Source organism: Saccharomyces eubayanus, chromosome IV, assembly GCF_001298625.1.
Source record: "Saccharomyces eubayanus strain FM1318 chromosome IV, whole genome shotgun sequence".
Lineage (NCBI taxonomy): Eukaryota > Fungi > Ascomycota > Saccharomycetes > Saccharomycetales > Saccharomycetaceae > Saccharomyces > Saccharomyces eubayanus.
This window is the reverse complement of record NC_030979.1, coordinates 852,857-868,103: the sequence shown is the minus strand read 5'-3', so window position 1 is coordinate 868,103 and position 15,247 is coordinate 852,857. Positions and strand designations below refer to the sequence as shown.

The 15,247-nt window shown below is 41.2% G+C and overlaps 8 protein-coding genes across 8 annotated transcripts; 4 read left to right on the top strand and 4 right to left on the bottom strand.

The window, feature by feature from the left end:
* Positions 1-405: 405 nt before the first annotated feature.
* On the top strand, positions 406-2,652 carry DI49_1261 (uncharacterized protein; the record flags this gene model as incomplete). Its single annotated transcript, XM_018364463.1, has 1 exon — positions 406-2,652. The coding sequence occupies one exon, from the start codon at positions 406-408 to the stop codon at positions 2,650-2,652; it is 2,247 nt and encodes a 748-aa protein (XP_018223264.1).
* Positions 2,653-3,290: 638 nt separating this feature from the next.
* PRP5 (DEAD-box RNA helicase PRP5) lies at positions 3,291-5,843 on the bottom strand (the record flags this gene model as incomplete). Its single annotated transcript, XM_018364462.1, has 1 exon — positions 3,291-5,843. One exon carries the CDS (start codon positions 5,841-5,843, stop codon positions 3,291-3,293), a length of 2,553 nt encoding a protein of 850 aa, XP_018223263.1.
* Positions 5,844-6,112: 269 nt separating this feature from the next.
* ABD1 (mRNA (guanine-N7)-methyltransferase) lies at positions 6,113-7,423 on the top strand (the record flags this gene model as incomplete). Its single annotated transcript, XM_018364461.1, has 1 exon — positions 6,113-7,423. One exon carries the CDS (start codon positions 6,113-6,115, stop codon positions 7,421-7,423), a length of 1,311 nt encoding a protein of 436 aa, XP_018223262.1.
* A 110-nt stretch (positions 7,424-7,533) lies between these two features.
* Positions 7,534-10,866, bottom strand: VHC1 (Vhc1p; the record flags this gene model as incomplete). Its single annotated transcript, XM_018364460.1, has 1 exon — positions 7,534-10,866. The coding sequence occupies one exon, from the start codon at positions 10,864-10,866 to the stop codon at positions 7,534-7,536; it is 3,333 nt and encodes a 1,110-aa protein (XP_018223261.1).
* Positions 10,867-11,167: 301 nt separating this feature from the next.
* On the top strand, positions 11,168-12,322 carry ARC40 (Arc40p; the record flags this gene model as incomplete). Its single annotated transcript, XM_018364459.1, has 1 exon — positions 11,168-12,322. One exon carries the CDS (start codon positions 11,168-11,170, stop codon positions 12,320-12,322), a length of 1,155 nt encoding a protein of 384 aa, XP_018223260.1.
* A 139-nt stretch (positions 12,323-12,461) lies between these two features.
* DAD3 (Dad3p) lies at positions 12,462-12,746 on the bottom strand (the record flags this gene model as incomplete). The annotated part of the gene is made up of 1 exon (XM_018364458.1): positions 12,462-12,746. One exon carries the CDS (start codon positions 12,744-12,746, stop codon positions 12,462-12,464), a length of 285 nt encoding a protein of 94 aa, XP_018223259.1.
* Positions 12,747-13,019: 273 nt separating this feature from the next.
* PBP2 (telomere maintenance protein PBP2) lies at positions 13,020-14,312 on the bottom strand (the record flags this gene model as incomplete). The annotated part of the gene is made up of 1 exon (XM_018364457.1): positions 13,020-14,312. The coding sequence occupies one exon, from the start codon at positions 14,310-14,312 to the stop codon at positions 13,020-13,022; it is 1,293 nt and encodes a 430-aa protein (XP_018223258.1).
* A 222-nt stretch (positions 14,313-14,534) lies between these two features.
* SWC5 (Swc5p) lies at positions 14,535-15,247 on the top strand (the record flags this gene model as incomplete). The annotated part of the gene is made up of 1 exon (XM_018364456.1): positions 14,535-15,247. A coding segment is annotated over one exon (713 nt), but the record flags the coding sequence as incomplete, so codon positions are not given.

Here is a 15,247-nt window from a genome sequence, read left to right as displayed (position 1 = left end):
GCTTGGAGTGAACTACTCGTACAGAGGAGGCACTTTTAGAGATCCTGCTTTCCTGCGGTCGATTCTGAGTTGCGGGCCGGCCCCGCGACGGTTGTCTAGCAGCCAAAAGAAACGGCCTCGTGTGAAAAAAAAAAAGAAAAGAAAATTTTTTCAATCTTGCGAAGTTCTGCTATGGAACATCTCGAAAAAAGTCAAAATAGGGCCGTGAAGAAACTTCGTCGTTCAATACCCATATTGTATATCGCATTGCTTATATCTATAGAAACCCTTTCTTGCTCATTCTTTCTTCCTTTTTTTTTTTCCTTTAGTACTACACCTTTCACAGCTGCATCGAGATTTCAAAGAGGTGTAGTTGGCTGAATAGTTCTTCATTTAGTTGCTTACCTGTATAACAGATCTCGTCATATGATCCGTTTAGCTCAGCAAACACAAGTACTGAAGGGCAAACCGCCAAATCAGTTTGTTCCACATCCGAAAAAGAACTCGTTGACCCATCCAATGAAGTTTAACAGCACAATTGCAATGGAACACCATGAGCATAATTACGCCATTCCATACACTCCTGCTAACTTCAATAGTCCAGCCGTGGGCCCATACCATAACCAGGTAAACCAGGCCAACCAATTTGTCCCTCATTTTGGTGGCAACATGGGGTCTAACAATAATCATCACTTGGCTCACAATAACAACAATAACAACAATCATCACTTGGCTCACAACAATAATAATAACAACATTCATCATAACAATCGTAATCACCATAACAATAATAACAATAACAACAACAATCGTAATCATCACCAAAACAACCATAATCATAACAAGTATAACAATTCCAACCAAGGAAATTCGATTAGTCCAGATTCCCCATGGTTTCACAAAGTTTGTGCTTTTGAGGATTGCGTATCACAGACGCTTTACATGTCCCAAACTCCAAGACGTCAGAACATGAAACATCATTCAGAGCATCCAAATTCCAATGCTAATCCGCTATTCTGGGATTCTATAGGAAGGGCAATGGGGCTGTATCATGACTTGCTCACTACTCCAGAATTGAACTCTGATCGTGTCTCCAAACTGGTACATTTACTTCACAACGGGTTGAGAGCCAACAGAAATCAATTGACAAGAATGAATAAGAAGCCTGATTACGATTCGCAATCGTTCCACAAAGAAATGACCAACTATCTTTGTAAATCGCTCAGAGAAATCTCAGAAGATGTCCTTAACGGCAAGGTAGAATTGAACGAATACGGGGCCATGCATTTGATCACTGCGTTCAAGGAACTTTTGTTGTTTGAAGAAGCTGTCGATATTTGGAAGGCCGCGATTAATGGCCAAAATGCCTACACGTCTAACATTTTTTTGAATCCAAGAGTCGTCGGTGTTATACTACCAATATTATATGACAATGGTGTTTCTTATCCAGAAATTCAAGCCCTTTACGAAAAATCTTCTTCCATGATCAATTACTTCCATCCAAATTTATCCGTTGGCATGATTAGAGCCTCTCTATCTGCTAGTGAAAATGACATGGCTTTGAAATTATTTCAAAAATTATGTCAAGAATCAACTGAGATGAAATACGGTTATTTGATAGAAACCCATCTTTCCTTTATTGGTGAATGTAAGGATTTGAACGTGGCTCAAACATTCTTTGACAAAGCCCTAAACGATGAAATGCCATACAAGATAGACTTACAAGTCTCTTATGTGAAGTCCTTTTTAAGAAACATCTGGAGCCAAACTYGCGATTTCAACCATATCTATCAAATTTGGTACAAATCCTCTTTGCATTATGGTAGAAATGTTAACCATGGTATCTCTTCATCTTTGAATGATACATTCTTCGACATTTTTTTCGAGAATTATGCTGTTGATAAGATGCAAGGTTTCCAAACTTTACAAAATGTTATTCAAACCTATAACAACATCAAGCATATAGACGAACCATTCTTCAACATCATCTTAGCCAAATGTACTGTCTGGCATGATCGCAGTATTTTAGAATACATAGATAAGAGCTACGAGGCCTATCACATCCCAAAGACAATCGTTGCTTATAGAATTTTATTGAAGTCCATGGGCTCCGTTGACGATGCCTCCAATTCAGAAATTTTACAGAGATGGATGGATTTGATCCGTAAATCAGATGAAATTGGCCAAAGATTCATCGCCAATGCCGACTGGGCTGCTTTAAGAGATGCCACTGTTACATGGACTCAAAATGATAGAGATTTCAAAAAGAGTAACATGAACAGTGCCCAAATAAGTAGAACTGCATCTCCTTCACCATCTTTAACACCAATGGACACTCCGAGATCTGAGCATTTGTTTAACAACTCTCAAAACCAAATGGACTTTTACTCTCATCCAGCATTACAAGCTGCAACGGCTTCCGGTGCATTTGATGAATTTGCTGCTGAGGCTACATCTTCACATATGCCAGTTGACGGTAGAATGGTTTTGTACCTAAAAATTGTTAAACGTTACTCTCCATATTGCCGTGATTCCAGGCAATTAGCCAGATTGACGACGGGTACTGCTGTCAAATATTCCGTTTTACAAGAGGTTTTGAACCAATTTCAAGCCTTAGTTGTCAATGATATTCCTATTCCTGAATTACATAATTTGAAACCAACATGTGTTTGAAGTTAATATCCTTTCGCTTTTCACCTTCTTTCTCTATAGACGAATAAAACAAAAAAAAAAAAATCAAAAAACCCAAACAAAAAAATAGAAAGAAGAGTAGACAAATTCAAATTTATATTCCCTAAAATGATATACACTTCCCATTATTAATTTTATTATTCGATTACCTGTTTCTCCCGTTAATTTTCATTATTTATTTGTCGTATTATGTCTTCACCAACTAAATCATTATTATATTCCTCAAGCTCAACCCTTTTCTTGATAAAATTTTTGAAGTTACTTTTATTCCACATTGTTTAGTGTTTTGTTTTTATCTCCTTTCCCGCTTTTCTTTTTTTCTTTTAATATAATTACTTGACTTTTCTGAAGCATCTAATGTTCATTTTATCTTATGAATTCTCATTGATTTTTTTCCCATTCTATAAATTCCATTATATTCAAATCAATCATAGTCTCAAATTCTTTTTTACATCATATATTATATATTATTTTTCTTTTATCTTAATCTAATATTTTTCCCTTTTTTAAGTTGAATATGTTTAAATTCCAAAAGTCAATTACCCACATAATGGTGCTGCATTTTCCAAAAATATTGAACAACAGTACATAAACACTGTGAATTAATTCCGTTTCCAGGATCAATACTTTGTACTTTTCAAGGATATATTTGCAGCCTTTATGACCCCTTCCTTTACTTTTTGTTCTAGTAATTCGATACTCAATTGTATGTCCTTCTCATCTTGACCTTCGATCAACAAGTATAATTTGGGTTCATCCGTGTCATTTTTCGGTTCCTTTCCTTCCGGATAAAATCTGCCCTTGTTAGTTATACTACACCCAGTTTCGTGCTTTATAAATAACAGTGTCGTGTTCTTTGTAGCTTCCCATCTTACAATTTGGGGCAGGTCGTTAATATAAACTTTGGCATAAAAGATAATGGATCCCTCTAATGTAGGCTCTTTGAAGATTTGATATTCCAATTTTGGAATATGCGCAGATGATTCCGCTTCATTAGCGTGCTCATTAGATGAATGGTCGCTTTTATTCTCCAATTGATCGTTGTTCTTTTGACCTTTCTTGGGTTCCAATTCCTTGATTTGGGCTTCTTCCCTTTTGCTTTTGATATTTTCAAGTCCTTTGCCCCCAAATCCTTTCGACAACCTAAATTTACCCTTTTTCATACCCGATTCAAACTTCTCACTCATTTCATATAGTTCCTTGGTTTGCAAAGGATCACAAGCTTTCAGTTCATCATCACGCATAGCTTTGCTTAGGATATAAGCCCCAGACAACTCATCATTTAGCAGGAGGGTTATGGCAATACCCGAACGACTACCCCTGGCGGTTCTTCCGGTAGTGTGAACATATTGCGCAAATGTCTTAACGGAGTTATAAATGATAACCAGTGACACTTCCGGCACATTCAGGCCTCTTGAAAGAACTTCTGTACAAAGCAGAATGCTATTTTTCTCTCTCTTGAATTTTTCCAAATTCATGACTCTTTCTTGATACGGTTTGCCTGCATGAATAGCGTAGGTCACAACGCCCACGTTTGTCAGTTTTTTGGAAATTAAATCGCAAATCTGTTGGCTTGACACAAATATAATAGCTTTAGAATCAACTTCTTCGAGATCACTCGTGTCTCCGTCAACTTCGGTTTGAGCCTCATCAAAAAATTCGTTGCGCTTACGAACAATTTGTATCAGGTTATCAAATTTTTCATCTTCTGAATGACATATTTTAAACTTTTGCTTAACGTTTTCGTTAACCAAACCTTTCGAATTAATTGTAATGGATATTGGAGATCGCAAAACTCTGACCGCAAAACTACGTAACTTATTTGGGAAAGTCGCACTAAACAAAACAAATTGTTTATCCGGCCGAACTGTTTTCATGATTTGGGTGATTTGAGGCTCAAAGCCTAAATCGAATAATCTGTCTGCTTCGTCCATTATTACAAATGTTATTCTTTTGGTACTTAGCAATTTTCCGTCGTTTAAAGTTAGTATATCAATAAATCTTCCAGGCGTAGCAACAACTATTTCAGCACCTCTTTTGAGATCAGTGATCTGCCTCTTCATCTCAGAGCCACCCGTACAGCATACCGATCTTATGCTTGCGTCTGTTTCTGTGAACTTGTTAACTTCTTCATGTATCTGTAGAGCTAACTCCCGTGTTGGTGCCAAAATCAAACCCAAAGGCCCTGTTTCATGCTTAGATAATGGCCGTTGAGCTTTCACTTGTCTTAATAATGGTAAAAGATAAGATATGGTTTTACCGGACCCTGTCTTAGATATTCCAATTACATCACGACCTGACATGATGGCTGGCAGCGCCTGGGATTGAATTGGGGTTAAAGAGTCAAATCGTAACCTGTTGGTAATTAAATTCATAGTATCTGTTGATAGCCCCAAATGTGTCCACTTCGTTACCGGCTTTGGACACCCTGTTCCCTTTATTGTGATGTTGTCCAGGCTCAGTCTGAGCTCTTCTACTTCCGTCTCAGTCATCGAGGAGATTGCTTCAGATTCTACATAGAAGTTCTTTTGAAATGGCTCCAGTTCTTCCGGCAGATAATTAATTTGCTTTACACGTTTTTTCGCTTTTAGTTTGGCAATTTTAGATATGTTAGAGTTATCGGTGCTGTCGTTAATATTTTCGTCATCAGCTTCTTCCAATTCAACCAGTTGATCATCTGCGTCCAGGATGACTCCTGAATCGTACAAGATCTTATTACGGCTAGTCTCTTCAGCTTTCAATGATGTCATAAACTCATCTAATGGATCCTTCTCATCGTCGTGCTCCGCTACGTCTTTAAAGTCTTCGTTCATTGAGAAAGCATTCACTGCTACTGCTTCTTCATTATCACTGAATTCGAAAGACACCTTGTCCTTTTTCTTGTTTTTCTTAGACTTTTTCTTTGAAGGTTTATCCAATAGACGCTGATGAGGTTTCTCTAGTTCAATTTTCCTTTTTCGAAGCTTTTCTTTCACCTTTTCCTGCCTTGCGGCAAACTTTCCAGCATTCTGCTTAATCTCTGAACTGTTAGTAACAATGTTACTGTTTAGAGTTTGATTCTCTTTCTGAGCATCAAATTGTGCTTTCTTTTGTTTCCATTTTGCTAGTTTTTTTCTCCTTTCTTCGAGTAGAGACTCCCTCTCTCTATTTTCTGTCGAACCAATACTTTTCATACCTCCAGAAGAACCCAAGTAACAGAATCACGTTTCTCTTTTTTTCTATGGAGATGCAATTATAGAAGCGGCTTATTGCCTTTAACTCATCTGGCATTATAATACTTATGTAAAATAATGCAAAACGGGTAACGGGTGAAGTAAGAAATCCAACATGAATTCAATGGTCTTTAATTTCCAGCATTTCGCACATACAACGTTCCCTTGATTGATGTATTCAATGACATAGGAGTAACCGAGCCACCATTTTATATCGAGAAGGGGATAAAATGTCAAATAAACCAGAGAAACCGGTATGGATGTCACAGGAGGATTATGACCGTCAGTATGGCGCAGCCAGCAACGATGAAGCATCTACTATATTAGGCAACAACTCCAAAACCGTCATGAGCGCACCAATCAATGGCAATGGATCATTAACAGCTTCGCAAACTCCACCTGCTCTAAACCCAGCATCTTCAGTTTCACCTACTGAGCCAGAAACGGGGTTCAAAGTGCAAAAAAGAAGACACGAAAGGTACGATCAAGAAGAAAGAGAACGTAAACAACGTGCTCAGAAGCTGAGAGAAGAACAATTGAAAAGACACGAGATCGAAATGACCGCAAATAGATCTATGAATGTAGATCAAATCGTCCGAGAACATTATAACGAACGTACAATCATTGCCAACCGAGCAAAAAGAAATTTATCACCTATCATTAAGCTTCGTAATTTCAATAATGCAATAAAATACATGCTAATTGACAAGTTAACAAAACCAGGTGACGTGGTTTTGGAACTTGGATGTGGTAAAGGTGGAGATTTAAGGAAATATGGTGCGGCCGGGATCTCACAGTTTATTGGTATTGATATTTCAAATGCATCTATCCAAGAAGCTCATAAAAGGTACCGTTCTATGAGGAATCTAGACTACCAAGTTGTCTTAATTACGGGGGATTGTTTTGGTGAATCACTAGGTGTTGCCCTAGAACCTTTCCCGGATTGCAGATTCCCATGTGATATCGTTTCAACTCAATTTTGCTTACATTACGCTTTCGAGACCGAAGAAAAGGCAAGAAGGGCTTTACTGAATGTTGCTAAGTCCTTAAAAATTGGTGGTCACTTTTTTGGTACTATACCAGATTCAGAATTTATTCGGTATAAACTAAACAAATTTCCTAAAGATGTGGAAAAACCGTCTTGGGGAAATTCTATATATAAGGTAACTTTTGAAAATAATTCGTACCAAAAAAATGGTTATGAGTTCACGTCTCCTTATGGCCAAATGTACACTTATTGGTTAGAAGACGCTATAGATAATGTTCCCGAGTACGTTGTGCCTTTTGAAACCCTTAGAAGTCTAGCAGATGAATATGGTTTGGAATTAGTATCGCAAATGCCGTTTAATAAGTTTTTTGTCCAGGAAATTCCAAAATGGATTGAAAGGTTTTCTCCTAAAATGAGAGAAGGTTTGCAAAGATCTGACGGTAGGTATGGTGTTGAAGGAGATGAGAAGGAGGCTGCTTCATATTTTTACACCATGTTTGCGTTCCGCAAAATAAAAGAATATATCGAACCCGAAAGCCAGAAAGATCTTTAATCAGAAAAAGAATAGGATATAAATAATGAACTGTGATTATATTACAAAGATAAATATGTAGTAAATAAAACTTGAGAAAATACAACTTGAGACAAGAGTCATTGCTTTTTCTATAATGCAGTAGTTACAGTCATGGTTTGCGAATTAATTAACATACATGGCGGTAAACCTTCCAACCAAATATCTAAGTCTTCAACATATTGTAGACTTGCCTCATGATCCTTATGTGTTCCAAGTGCTGGAATTGGTAAAGTTGAAAAGATTAAATCTGAACTCTTTGACATCTGTGTCATCATATCATTTAGAACCAAATGTTGAGCTGTACTAGGAAGATCGTTAAAGCCCAAGTTTTGCATTGCAGTAACTAAACTATCTTTCGAACAGCAAGGAGAAAGTTCGGGAAGAACAGGTCTCTTTGATTTATTCCCATTCCCGTTTGAAAGGTTCGGTTCCACAATTGGGATTAAAGTTGGCTGTTCACCCGTTCCGTCTTCTACCACTTTGGTCCTTGGTAAGGTATTGCTTGAGAACACAGGCCTCAAAGACTGAGTTGAAGCGTTGTTTTGTAAGTTTTTTACAAATAAATTGGTTCTATCAGAACCAGCCTTAGACTTGACTGTCGGCTCCTTACTGCCTGGATCAATTGTAGACGTTGAGAAGCTATCGCGGATTGATGTCAAATCTGTATCTAAATCAGAATCTTCACTCTCAAACGGATTCTCAATCCGGTTGCTTGGCATACTTGTATTCATGGTAAATGAAACTCCTAGTTTCTGGACTCGAGAAGTGTACTTTCTTGATTGCATGAATTGTTTTGCTATCGATTGAGGTTCAATGGTAGAAAATCTCCGCTTCGGTTTCAAAGTATCACGAGCTTCTACCAAATCTTGCCACCATTCGTTATCGGCTAGCTTCGCGTTTACATAATCAAATACGATTGGATCTCCCCTGACGATAGTGTTGTATACCCTAAACTGATCTAAAGACACTACCAGAACTTCAGCTTCAATTCTTAAAATTTGCAATAGTTTTTTCATTCGTTGAACTTCATCAGTTCTATGATATTCTTGTTCCACAAATAAGATAACTCGTAACGCATGTGTATGTTTCCACTCAGGCACAGTTATTAGAATTGCTGCCAGTTGTAAGATAAGTGTATATGTATCGAAATTCGTAGTGACCGATGCAGGCTGATCATCTGTGGCCTGGACTTTTCCGCACATCTGAATGGGATAAAGATCTATTGTTTTCCTTGGAGAACAGCGGTCCTTTTTATTTGGTATCTCCAACACTTTGAAGCCGTGAGCTATAGCAATATTGGATTGCATTAATGACAGGTCTTCTACAATTTGAACCCATTGTTGAACATTAACTTTGCTTTCATTTTTGCATTCATCCGTAGGCAATGGAACATTTATTCTTATATCAGAAGACGAGCTACCTGGTAAATTAGCTGTTACTTGCAGGCGCTCCTGATTGTTTTCGTTATTTCGCGAAACACGCTTCTTATAAGTATCCAAGTCAAAAAATCCAACAACGGTAATATTTGGTTTCATACCTCCCAACCCAGAACCAATAAAAACATTTCTGATTCCCCATATGAGAGAGGGGCCGGTTCCGACTTGAACAAACGCCTTTATTGCTGCCATATCTCTAATTTTTATCCAAGCTTTCTGTTGGGTTTTCAACTCATTTAATTGCTTTGGAAAATCCGCAGTTACTGCTACATGGCCTAGGATATATAAACCACCTTTTTTCAGATGGTTACAGAACCGTATCAGGTTCCAGCTTGTCCTTGGGTTGTCTACAAACAACAATATCTGAGGTCTCCAATATTTGATGTTGTCTTGACGCAAACGGAGCAGGTATTTTCTTACTTGATGATATATTAGACTCTGAGATACATCACCCCAAGATTTTGGAGGCGAGAAGTAGTGAATAAATAAAAATAGTAAGATCATAGCCAAAAATAAAACGGAGGCAGAAACACCGTCTACGATTAACATCGCAACGACAGAGAGCAATGCACCAGCAGCCGTAGTATACCTGTTGAAATATTTGAAAGAGGGCCTAAAATTAGGAGCTGAAGAAATGCCCAGTAAGAAGCATGCCAAATTCATAACTATAAATGTCAATAAGAATGTCATGGTGATAAATGTGGCAATCTTATTGACATCAGAAAATAAACACAGTTGAGTTAAAAGCCAAGTGAAAATTAATGAGTATACTGGATTATGAGCAAATATCTCTAAACCTGGAATGATATTATCCTTTGCAATTGCTTCCAACACATAAGCAGCACCTAGCATACCTACAATAATAGAAAATAGAGATGTGGCCATTTCACCCATGAATATAACCCATTGTGCTGAACTAATTGTTTGGATAATTTGTACTTCATTATGTAATGAAGCTCTCGGAATGGAGCAACCCATAGAGAAAACAACGATCGCATAACAGATAAAAGTAAACAGTAACCCCCATAAAGTGCCTTTTGGAATTGATTTAGAGGGCTTTCTTAATTCACTCGACATTCCTGCGCCGGCAAATATACCAGCGGTAGCAGGAAAGAAGACACCAAATAAATCATTAAAGGTTTCTTTGCCCTTAAGTAACGATCCTGCAGCTCCTTTAGTCAAATGGGGGAAAAGATTATCACGGAAAGTTTGCCATGTGGGGCCTGTGTAACTGATTCCACCTTCAACAAACGGAGATCTTATAAGCGCAGAGAGAGGAATGGAAAATATAGAGGCTGCCAATATTAAGAAAAGGATGTTCCCTGCTCTAGACACGGTTTGTGAGCCAACGAATGCCACTGAAAAGCACAGAAAAAGGATTATTGTAGCATATGTGAACTCGTACCAATGTCCTCTTGGTAATAGTTCTCCCATAGCTGCTGGAGGTTCGCCATGTGCAGAATGGCCTAAGTTGTAGAGCAAAGGCTCAATGATACCTACGGCGTTCATACCTGCATTGAATACCTGGCCCAAGAAAAACACAAGACCAATAGATCCTCCGAATTCAGGCCCCAAACTTCTTGAAATCATGTAGTAAGCGCCTCCGCCCCTTACAGTCCCGTTGGTAGATATAGCGGAAATACTAAGTGTGGTGAGGAGATTAATAGTATAGCTCAGGAGCAAAAGACCAATAGTGCATATAATACCGAGTTGACCTAAAATAAAGCCAAACCGAAGAAACATAAGAATAGATAAAACATTCAATGCTGTGGGTACAAACACACCACCGTAGGTTCCCAACTTATCCTTATTAGGGTTATCGGGATCATACTTAGAAGATACCTTTTGAAATTCAGGAGTAGCCTGATAGTTAAAGTAGGTCTGACTTATTCGCCTTGCTGACAACAAAGACGATGATTCATTTGAAGAAGACACTGCCGATGCAGGCCGATGTGTACCTGGAATCTGATAAAACCTGCTGACCATTAATTCCACGAGGGACGCCTATTTAGAATAAGTTGGCAAACAAATATGGTCTTTGGGGCACTTTCAATAGTAAACACGATCACCTCTTTAATTCAATATTTATTCATCAAGAGCGATAATGATAATAAATCCCTCTATCAATAGCATCATTATCAGATTCTCCTTGTCACCCGCCCGCGCCTTGCCTAGAATGAAAAAGGGTTAAATAAGGCTCATTTTGATCGAGAAATTATACAGTTTTCTAAGACAGAGTGGGGGAGAAACAAGGATACCAAAGAGTATATTAGTTGAGAGTCTCCTAATGTCGTTTTCCAATTCCAAAGATAAATCGATTGTTGCCGTCTACAAATTAGTCAAGGCACCAATATATTCCCATTGCTTTTCCCAAGATAAATCCATCTTGGCCATTACATGCGAAACGGATTGTTTGGTGTATAAAGTCTCAGGAAGTCAACCTCCTGTTTTATTCGCCACTTTAAAAGACCATGACAAGACCATCACCGCAGTGGACATTTCTGTTCATGGCCGTATTGTGACCTGTTCTCAAGACCGTAATGCTTACGTTTGGGAGCCATTGAGTAACGGGACCTACAAACCCACTTTAGTGCTTCTACGTATTAACAGAGCCGCTACTTCAGTTACGTGGGCACCAAGTGGGTACAAGTTTGCTGTGGGGTCCAGTGCTAGAGTTATTGCCGTTTGTTATTACGAACACGAAAATAACTGGTGGGTGTCCAAGCACATCAAGAAGCCCATCAAGTCTACCGTCAACTGTTTGTCGTGGCACGACAATGGTGTACTATTGGCTGCTGGTGGTACTGATGGGTTCATGCGTGTTTTCAGTGGATTCATCAAAGGTTTGGACTCCAAGGAATCCGTAGCCGGGTCTCCCTGGGGCCAAAAATTTCCGTTTGGTTCCTTGATCAAGGAATGGTATAATGGTGCTTACATCCATGATGTGGAGTGGAGAAGTCAAATGGAAAGGATCGCGTATGTAGCGCACGATGGTACTTTGAATGTTGTCGATTCCCAATCTGCAGTACAATCTGTCAATGCTCCAGAGGGCCTACCATACAGATCCTTAGTGTGGATCAACGACCATGAGATTATTTGTGGGGGGTATTCTTGCCACCCGGTCTTGTTCAGCGAGGCCTCTGAAGGCTGGAAGTTCGCCAAGAACCTAGACAAAGCCGATAATGGCAAGTCATCTGCCCTGACAGGAGCAGGTAACAACAACGAGTTGGATGGAGACAACGAAGAGAACGCAACATTTGGTATCTCTGCGTTGAGAAAGTTCAAAGAGCTGGATCTGAAAGGTAAAGTCAGCACTGATGTTCAAGAAAGCGCACATGAAAATGCTATTGTGGAGTTGAGACCTTTTGCAGGATCCAATGGCCAAGTTACGCAAGTTTCTTCGTGTGGGCTAGACGGTAAGATTGTCATTTATACAATTTAGGGATATATATTTATTTGCGTAAATACCTTAAATCTTTTTTACAAGCTTAATACTTAATATATTGTTACAAAACACAGCACAACACAGCCTGCTGTGGAAATAGAGCACCAGGGAACCCAACGTCACACCCAAAAATCACTCAACGATCAGAACGATTCAAAGCTTCCTGTTCTTGTTTTCTCTGCAAAATGAGCGAGTACACGCTACCTTTCAGCAGTGTTCCCACCAGACCAATCTTGACTTCTATTTCTCTCATTTCCTGTAATATTTCATCTGGCGACACGGTGATCTGTTGATCGTGCTGTTGTCGGTGCTGCGAGTGGTTTAGCTGCTTGATTGTTTCGTCCAGCGCTTTCAGATCCAGCGAAAGCTGCTTGTATTTGTTTAGCACTTCCTGTTGTAAGGGCGAAAGGGTATGCTCCATGGCGAGGCTATCGTGGCGCGGGTATGATTCACCCTGTCTCGAGTGCCAATTGAAGCTCGCTTGTCGTATGTGCTTTTATGTTTCTTTATTTACCAGTGAGTAAGTTAGCGCGTAGCGGAAAAAAAAAACAAAGCAAACTACCGAAGGCATTTCAATCAAAATGTTGTCTGTTACAAAGAAAAATTGATTTGCATACACATTTTCTATATGATACGTACTAGTTTGATTCCTTTTTTTCTCTTTTTTCTTAGGTCCACTCTAGACTAGCAGTCTTTAGAGGGGCGTTCTTCTTTTGCGTTCAGCGTTTAATCTATCAATTTCAATCTTGTTGCTGATTAGCATAATAGCAGCTTGGGAAGCCATGAAGGTACCCCTTATGGACAGTCTTCTCTCGGGGGAGCCTTCCACCGGGTCCTGTATGATGATCGAGCAGCCCGTGGACTCCTTGACCGAGTTTATGTGCTTGCCGTCTTTGCCGATGACGTTCCCGACGAAAGACTCGTCTATGAAGATTTCTTGCTGTACAAGGCTCATTGACAGATGATTGTTCGGGCCTGGGTTGATGACGGGGCCGTCCAGGATCCTTACGTTAGGGATGACGAAGTTCGGTTGGAATGCCGTGGCGTTTGCTGCGCTGGCAGTGGTATACTGTGGAGGGCCCGTGCTCAGCAGGGTTGACGATACGGAGATCCTTCTGTTCGGTCTGCTGGAAAGCGGTTTATCGTTTGGGTGGTACTGGTGATTCCTCTGGTGGAGAACGGCATTCGGGTGGCTATGGTCTACCAACACAGAGTTGAACTGGGTGGGCTGGTAGAAAATGGATCGTTTCAGTTTCTTTTGTGGAGACTCCATCTGGAAGTTCAACAGTGTTTGCCCCACGTAGAAGGTGGCGATATGGATGGCATCGGGCACACCGTTGATGGTCAGGATCCGGTCGTTGGACAGCAGCAGCTGGTTCGGGGACGCGAACAGCTTGGCAGCGCTCAAGTCCTCGATTTCCCTTAGGCGGGACCCACGCTTCCCGATGATGCAGCCCATCAGATGGTGAGGTATCAACAGGTTGACGGAGACCTCGACGTCCTCGTCCTCATCCTCGTCTCCGTCTCTGTCTCCGTCTTCGCGCTCCTGCTCTTCAAGCAGCGCCCTCACTATCATGCCGTAGGCCTTGGCCACGTCATCGCAGGTACCTCTTACGTAGACGATTCTTTCTGGGACGCCCCTGATATTGTTCGAGACGTTTATTCTGGCGGAGGTTTCTGTTTTTATCTTGGAGATCGTGGCACCTTTGTGGCCCACTATCAGCGAGGCGTGTTTCACGAGGCAGAGCATCCGCAAATGCACGTGGAAGGGGACGTTATCGGCGTCTGAGTGGTCCTCCGCATCGTCGAGGGCCACCCGTTTGATCTCTGCCTCGAGTTGCTCCTCGTTGGTGTCTTCGCCCTTCTTTCTTTTAAGAACGTTGGGGGAGTTCAGCACGGCGGCACCCACTGCTGCTGCTGCTGCTGCAGCAGCAGCAGTAGAAGAAGTAGTAGTAGTGAGAGGCGGTTTTGTAGTCTCTGTGGACATGATAGCGTGCGGGTTCTGTTGCTAGTGTGCGGTTGTCAATTGCAAGGGCCGAAATGAATGTGGATACGAATATGATTACTGGCAGGCGGAGGCAGAGACGGCTTACCACTACCTGTATACTTATCGTCGACCGCAGGTACGTGTTTTCTTTTGTATCATAATATTTCGTGTAAGTACCATATCGGGGAAAAACAAAAACAAGGTGAAATTAGAGAGCAGAAAATGAAAACGAAAATGAAAAAGCACGAGGGAGACATGCAATGGAAAGAAAACAAGACCCAGAACAGAGAGAAGGACGGCCACGAAATGTCAGACACAGAGACGAAGGAGAAGGATGCAACCAACCCCGAGGACGCCGAGGATGACTATATAGAGGACGAAGACGAGGATTTCCAGCCGGAAGGCGAGAAGTCCGGGGACGGCAGCGACGACGAAGATGACGACGACGACGACAATAACAATAACAATAACAATAACAACAGAGACCGGGACAACGCCCGCGGCAAAGTCGACTACTCGCGCATAGAGAGCGAGAGCGGCGGGCTGGTCAAGACGAGAAGGGCCCGCCAGGAGGAGGAGGAGTATGCGAGGACGCACAAGTACGAGGCGCTGGCGGTCGAGTCGATCCCGGCCAAGGTGGACAGCATCTGGGAGGAGCTGCAGCGGGCAAGCCGCGACCGTCTTTCCAGCAGGGCGGGCGAGGTGGGCTCGGTGCTGGGCAGCGAGGCTTCGGCGGCAACGGCAACGGCAACAGCAGCAGCAACAGCAACAACAGTTTCGGCGCCCAGCACAGAGTCGCAGTCGCAGTGGCAGGAGGACAAGATTCTGATCGAGCGAAGCTACAAGTTTGCCGGCGAGACGGTCCACGAAAAGAAGTGGGTGGCCCGCAGCAGCGCGGAGGGCCAGGAGCACCTGAACAGTCTGAAGTTCAAGCA